The 7987-nt window shown below is 37.8% G+C and overlaps 1 protein-coding gene across 1 annotated transcript in view; it reads left to right on the top strand.

Moving 5' to 3' along the window:
- Smp_160010 (hypothetical protein) overlaps positions 1-6181 on the top strand; it is a gene marked incomplete at both ends in the record, with an annotated part of 23918 nt that extends 17737 nt beyond the window's left edge. The window contains 2 exons of the mRNA XM_018791364.1: positions 2361-2459; positions 5883-6181. Of these exons, the coding sequence (XP_018645425.1) occupies positions 2361-2459; positions 5883-6181 (398 nt within the window). The remainder of the gene's footprint in view (positions 1-2360; positions 2460-5882) is intronic.
- Between the last annotated feature and the right edge of the window lie 1806 nt (positions 6182-7987).

Below are 7987 nucleotides of genomic sequence, written 5' to 3'. Positions count from 1 at the left end.
TTAGAGGTGGTCATCAGGAAACCCTGGACTCGGATTTCGTGCTACTTGGCACTCGTCAGCATTCGATCAGCACTAAGAAGGACTTGATACGCATGAGATTGATCACCACCCCCAAGGTGTCATCAATTGTGATTACAACTCAGTCCTACAGGAGGTCGGTCGCGGCCCGAATAGCTCAGTGGTAACGTCTCTGACTGTGAAGCTGAGTGACACGAGATCGGATCCGTCAGGGAGCACCAGTTCCCTCAAGATTACACGTACACCTTGCTGACGAGTGCCAAGTAGCAGGAAATCTGCGTCTAGGGTTTCCTGTTGACCACCTCCAACCACTATCTTAGCTTCAAGTACTCTATATTTTAAGCACAATTTGAATTATTAGAATGAATGAATACTATGAGGCAGATTAAACTTTTTTTCTGAATTTGATTTAGACTGATATAATTCCAAGTGGATTAACCGCCGAAGATGAGAACTGAAGTAAACATAAACATTGGCACAGAAAGGCAGCAATTACATATACACCATACAAATTATTTGGTTTGTATGACAGCTGGAGTACTAACCAGACGTCCAAATCGAACAGGTGGTTTTTTAGGGGGCCACTCCTCAAGCCTTTGACCTACAGATCTAATCCACAAGACAGTGCAGTAACGTTAAGCGATGCAGTACTATGGTAGCCAGTGACCAACAATAGGTTCATACGCCATTTGTTGCGTCACAGAATCCTTGAGCCCATATATACCATTGGTGTGGAATCATGGTTTTTCAACTCCCCTTAAGTGATTACTTTGTGTCCACCATACCGGTTAAAGCGCCGGATATTCTCTTTCTCTCTCCAAAATTTAGCAATCAAACGAACAATTTAATATCCAGTTTTTATCGTAACCGAAATTGTTATCTATTATTATGATGGATGTTGTAATGATAGCATAAGTAGTAGTAGTAGTGGTGGTGGTGGTTGTTGACGCTCGAGAAATGAAGTGTGTCTGTGTGTTGGGGTGGGTTTGGGATGTTGGTTGGTTTGTTGTTAAAAGCCGGCAACACCCGGTATTCAACCATGCAAGTACTGACCGGGCCCAATGTTGCTTAACTGCGGTGATCGGACGAGAACCGGTGCTTTCAATGTGGTACGGTTGTCGGAAACTCCAAATCCACTCAAACTACACATCAACAGATATATTAAACATCCTTTATGTCAAGAAAATTGCGAAAAATAATAACTTACATAGAATAATTTCTAATTACTTACTTTCATATCACAAAGCAGAGAATAAAATTTCCTACAGGGATATATATATAAACTTACTAATTCAATTCATTACCGTTATACAACTCAGTGGCTATCAGGCTTAGGTAGCTCAGTTAATAGTGTGTTCTACTTCTAAAGTGAGAAGCGCTAAGTTCGAGAGCTAATGTGAACATCAACACAAATCAAAACAAATCCAGTTGACAAGTGCCGAAATGATAGAAACATACGTGCTAGATTCTACTGCCAGCCACTATTCAACTTCACAGATTATTAAAACCTTTACGTTTTAAGATAAATATAAAATGTATGAAAGATATAGCCCCTTGGAATTATTTTCAGGTCAATAAGATGGCGATCCTGTAAATTCAATTCACCAAAACTGAACTACCAAGGCGTAGAAGGTTAGAATACAGCAAAATAAAATGATGCTACATATATATCTCCTTCAATGTGTAATCTCCATAAACTGATTATACACACTGAAGTGATGTTTTTTGACTGAGTTAAGTATTGTTGAGATCATGAGTCGATCTATGTTAGACTACCACAGAAAACCTAGAATCACTAGATAGCCGTTTTGTCCTAGTATAAGACTCCTCATCAGTGAGCATCTACGATCCCTTATCAAAGTGAATTGAACGCAGCACCTTCGGAATTGTTCACGAACACCTGAGTCGGCATCTAATAGTGTTAATCTTTTAGCTTAATCAATCTCAGATATTTCGCGATCAACTTCTATTGTCTTTGGAGAGTGTCAACCTCATAACCGATACAAATTACCTCAACTGGTCACGGATTCCCACTAGAACTTCAGAGATTTTCTCTTGAAGCTAACCACTTGTTAGCTTATGTTAATTTTCAGTATAGATATGTGAATGCCAGCTCAGAGGTTTAGTGATTAAGCGTCCTCATGCAAGACTGTAGGTACTGGGTTCGATCCTCAAGTGCAGAGTTGTAGATGCCTATTTCTGAGCAGTCCCATATTAGGATTAAACGGTTTTTCACTGCTTCTAGGTTTCCAATGATAGCTTAACTTAGATCAACTTTAGATTTGTATTCGACTTTATTATTTTCAACATTCTACTTTGCTTTTTCTTTTTTTTGTTTAAAGTAAATCTTGGCTGTCCAAAGGATATTCCTGAAACATGTAATTCAATGTTTCCTACATTATATACAAGAAGTAAATGGATCAAATCAAATTTTACTGTGTGTAAGTTTAAGATTGAATTCAACTATTTATCTTCATAACTATTGGTTCCAACTGTTTCATTCTATTATCATCATTTTCTGTCATTTATGAACTATGTATCATTAGAGATAAAGACATTGGACTATATACTACTTGTTTGGAAACTGTTAGTAATATCTGATCTTTCAAACTGTTTATTTTATTTATTTATTTGAACACATAAATATTGGTACAAAGGGGCACCAGATATATATGCGCCACACAAATCTCATTTGATTTATGTGAAGGCTGTGATTATGCCAAAGTGTACAGACCGAAGATGGTGGTTTCCTAAAGTGGCCACACCCAGAGTCTTCGACTTAAAGGTATGATCCAGAAGGAAGTGGATCGACGTTAGGAAATGCAGTCCCATGGTAGCCGGTGACCAACGATTGATTCATACACCGTTTGTTTCCTCAGGATACTGGAGCTCATGAGCACCATTGTTTTGGAATAAGGGTTTTTGAACTCCCCTATGTGGACGCTCCGTGTCCACCAACCCGGTTAAAGCGCCGATCATTCGCTTTTATTCCTCTCAATTTCGTAAACAACACCCCCACCACGAGAATTATTAAAAACATGAAGTTTAAAGAAGGGACATATGAACAAGCAATAAAATAAGTTAGCAACGAATTATAATGTGAATGAAGTAAGATGATTAAAATGTTGTAAAGAAGGGTAACAATCTGTAAACCGGAGACTGAAAATTGTGTATCAAACTGATAAAACCATAGCCCCTTTTTTTGAGATCTTGATTTTTCCATTGTGAATTTTGAAACATACTACTGTGAAAGTTGATACTGCTCTGATTGCCGTCACCTGCATTTGTTGACGTGTATGGGATAGAAAGATTAGATCGTTTAGTAGTATGCAGACTACCCATTATATTCATTGCTACCCTTGAGATAAGGAGGTCTTCAGAATCAAGTCAACCACCAGGTGAATGAGAAAAGGCAAGAGTCAGCAGCTTCACTGGGGATGCGTTTGTGAGCTACTCTGCATGTATGACTTCGTCTGTCACAAAAATTTCGTATGGTGGCAACCACGTTCTGACATAAACCATAGTGTTGAAGAATGTTCTATATGGTTCTCATATCTTCGCTGTCAAATGCTTGCTCGAAGTTAAGAAATTTGATGTATAGTTATGAGTTACATTCAATCAGCTGGTCAGTAATAACCACTAGTATTGATATTTGGTCGGTAGATAGTCAGTCCTTATGAAATCTAACCCGTCAGTCTCCAAGTTGGGTGTCTACTGAATGTTCGTTCTATTCAACAAAACTCTGTTGAAAACATTTGTCGGTACTGATAGTATTGTGATACTTCTATACATCTTACACTTACTAAGATCTATCTATCTCTTTTATTTTCTTAAAACATTAATTTACAGATAGTATAGTGACCTTATACGTTATCTCTTCTTGAAGAGGGCAAGAAAAACGAATTGAGAAGAATAACATTTATTCATTTTTATTTCGCAAGGTTCCTAAGTCCAACAGAGGTGGTTAAGTAACCCATTCATATTACTGTCAACTGAGTATCCCAATTTACATGTACCTTCCATAACAGTTACATTAATAAAAAAGAAAGAAGAGCATACGTTCGATTCCAAGAACATATCTTAAAAAGTCTTAGGTCATTAGGATTAAAGGCTTTCAACAATGCTATTGTAAAGCAGCTCTATGGCACATGACATTAAGTAAATACACTGAAATCTTTCAACACCTTCAATCGACAGTTGAACTTTGTTCTTTTCAAATTCACCCAATTCATAGCTATTAAACGACTAGAGTCAAACTTATATATCTAAAAAAGAGTTATAAATCTTTCCTTACCATGTTAAATTTATTGTCAATTGATTACATCATTCTAGTAACTTTTCAAAGCTCTGTATTTTTTATATTAACCGGATCACTTCTTTCAAATTCATAAGTTTGTTTTCTAACTGACTGACCTCAACTCATTTTGTTACTAATTTATGTTCAAGTACTTCAATTAATCATTTTATCCCTATGATCTCTTGTTACTCTATATGATGATCCAGAATCTTCTCTCCTATATTAGATTTATTTATAATACTTTTTATATATCCTTCATCTCATTACACTACTATGATGATACATATCCACCTTTACCGTTGTAATTACGTGACCTTGACAATAGTTTTGAAATGGATTCGTATTATACTGTTCAATTCTTTGTTCTACTCCCTTCAAGATATAAGCCCCTGAATGCCCTGGTACGGCCGAGAGTAGAAAATTCCGCTCTCCCACTTCAAATGCTCTCACATGGCCACGCGTATGTAGCCTCTACCAGGGAAGTTTTACTTATTGCCTTCTCGTACCGGGCGTATTGTTTACGAAACTGAGAGGACGAAAAGCGAATGTCTGGTGCTTTAACCGGGTTGGTGGACACGGAAAGTTCACCTAGAGGAGTTGGAAAACCCCCATTCCAAACGAATGATGCACATGGGCTCCAGTATCCTGAGGGAACAAATGGTGTATGAATCAATCGTTGATCACCGGCTACCATTGGAATGCATCACCTCACGATGCTCCACTGCCTTGAGGAGCAAAGAATTCATTTTCTTTTAAAATATTATTAGAGTAAACATTTAGTTGAAACTATAATATATGAACGATCATCGGGTGACGTTACAAAAGCCTAGAGAATGTCCACCTACTGACGAAGGCTAAATGGGAGTTATAAACCTGTATGAAAAATAAGGATTATGATTTACAGTTGATGATTAGAAATAGGAATTAGATTTAAAGTTTTCATCAAAATATGACATCACTTAGAATCCCTAAACGTTACAGAAAATTGCTCTGAAAATGCTGAAAAACATCTTATCGAATCAGCATTCAATAGGAATTTTGCCAGAAACATTTAGAAAGTGAAAAGTCACTCCAGAGTCTGACAATTATAGAGCCATATGGGTGAGTTCCCGTAGCGCATACATAACGATTTTGGAACCTTTGAACCACTATATAACCTTGACAAGTTTTTGAACCATGTGAAATAATTATATTCACCTTGATTCTTTGGTTTTATACAATATATTTTTACTCCATACTAACTGTTTCCTGATTGGTTAATATTTCCCAATGTCACTTGGGGTTCGTTCAAAGGTCGTTCATAAATTATAGTCTAGCCGTTGAAATCATGAATCAATCGAAGCTAGACCATCACAGGAAACCTGGAAGCACTGGATGGCCATTACGTCCTATTATGGGATGCGCACTGTTGAGGAGTCCTACAAAAAGAACGAAACAGCCATCGAGTACTTCCAGATTTTCCATGATGGTCTAACTTCAATTGACTTTAGATTTCAACTCTATAAAATTACTAAAAATCTCCACAATATCCCCCTTTCTTCATATATTTCTTTTTATACTTTTCTAGCTGCTGTCATACGTATATCTGGTACATTATGGTGGTTTGGTAAAAATGATCGTTTTCAACCATTATTCCGTTTTCATATATTAAAAACCTATGATTCCGATATACATCCATATGATGAAAAAATGATATTAACTTATTCATGGCCATTACAATGTATATGTATAGATGAAATTATAGTTGGTAAAAAATATTTAATGTTAACTCATTCATTTAAATCAAGACAAACATTACATATTACAAAAGATACAGTGTTTCTATCACGTGTACGACGTTATACAAGGAAATTGGCGGTAAGTTAAAGGATTGTTATGATATCCATTCACTTGATATTGTATTGCTTGAATCTTTTCAATGATGTTTTTAGGACTGCAACTGATCAGTCTCTTATTGGCCATATGTGCATCCTGTGCATTTCGTTGTTGCTACCTTGACGTGGTGGTCGGGCTTGACTATCTTGATGAACCAATCGAGCTATACTGGCTGAAACAATCGTTACTCAAGGTCCTACCATGCCAGGCAGATCGTTTGAAGAGCGGTGATACTAAAAGCAGCAAACCCAAGGTCCGAAGGCGAAGTCGTACTGCTGACTGTACAGAGGTGTGACAGCAGTAAGGTGTTTCCTTCAGACAACCAGCACAAGGAGGAGTGGGTTAGAAAAGGTCGACCCTAAAAATGCACACCTCACCTTATCCCACGGATTTCCGTCTCCGGTGGTAAGGTCCTTTGAAGAACGGAGCTAACACAAAATTTTACCCACAAAAAGTTCGTGTGTGACCGACCTCAAGCAGTTGTCCCTTGGGCGCTGCGGTCAAACTCTTAGGTCATAAAGACCACTTCTAGAAGAACCCTTCCACGGTGTGTGCAACTGGGAATTGATAACTGCCCTCATTCCTCTAACAGCACTCAAAACCTTTAGCATCTTGTGCATAATGCCTCTATATAGCCTTAATTCAGAAAACATTATAAGCAAAGATGGATAGTGGATAGCAGTCAAATCCAGGAAGTGCGTTTCGTCCTATTCGCGATTCGTCAGCTGGATGTACTTGCATCTGAGTTGATGTTCACTCTGGGACACGAACCCAATACCTTTCGCTTCAAGCAAGTGGTTATCAGGACTCAGTAGCTTAGTGGATAACGCGATGGCCTTTGAAGTAAAAGGTACTGGGTTCGAGTCCCAGAGTGAACATCAACTCTGAGATGCAGGTACATCCATCTGACGAATCCCAAATAGGACAAGACGCTCGTCCTGGATTACACTGCTAGCCACTATTCATCTTTGCTTATAATGATTGTTATGATATGTTTTTAAATTAAATTTTTGTTACTTTCTAAATCTATTAACATTTTCGTTTATGATAAAATCAGATGATATGCATAAGGATTTCCTTAGAAGTTGGAATTTCAATCATCTGATGGTATAACAGTCATAGAACTCCACCTGTAGCTCCTTCGAGGGGCTACTGACGGTCCCAAGCCCAGATAAAGGAAGGCGGTTGGGCATGGGGTTAGTGACCCCATCCCGTAGAAAAACTAATTCGCATAAAAAAAAACTAAGCAGAAAAAAATTATTTGAAAGTAAAAACATTCATAGAATGATCACAGGTTTATTGACTATGTATCTTATAAGTGACTTGTAATCGGTTGAAGAAGTCAGTTGTAGAAAACTTTGATTTCAAGAAAAAGGGATATATATATATATGTGGATAGTTTCCGGAGATAAAATCAATTAACTGATTTTAAATAGTTAAGATCATGAGCCAATTGAAGCTAGACCACCGTGGAAATCCTGGAGGCACTGGACGGCCGTTTCGTCCTATTGTGGGACTCCTTAGCAGTGTGCGCCCACGACCTCGCCTCACGAGATCCAAACCCAGGACCTATCAGTCTCTCACCAGAGCACTTAACTGATAGACCACTGAGCCGGCATCCAGCGGTGTTAATGTCTAACATCAACTACCTGTACCATTGATAAACAAGGAGGATCGGATGCAGATATAAGATCGAGAATCGGCAAAACAAGGGCAGCATTTCTACAATTGAAGAATATATGGAATTTAAAACAGCTAGCAAATAATTTCAAAGTGAGAATCTTGAATACGAAGGTT

The sequence above is a fragment of the Schistosoma mansoni genome (genome assembly GCF_000237925.1).
Source record: "Schistosoma mansoni, WGS project CABG00000000 data, chromosome 3 unplaced supercontig 0077, strain Puerto Rico, whole genome shotgun sequence".
Lineage (NCBI taxonomy): Eukaryota > Metazoa > Platyhelminthes > Trematoda > Strigeidida > Schistosomatidae > Schistosoma > Schistosoma mansoni.
The sequence above is the reverse complement of the archived record's forward strand: the minus strand, read 5'-3'. Positions and strand labels throughout refer to the sequence as shown.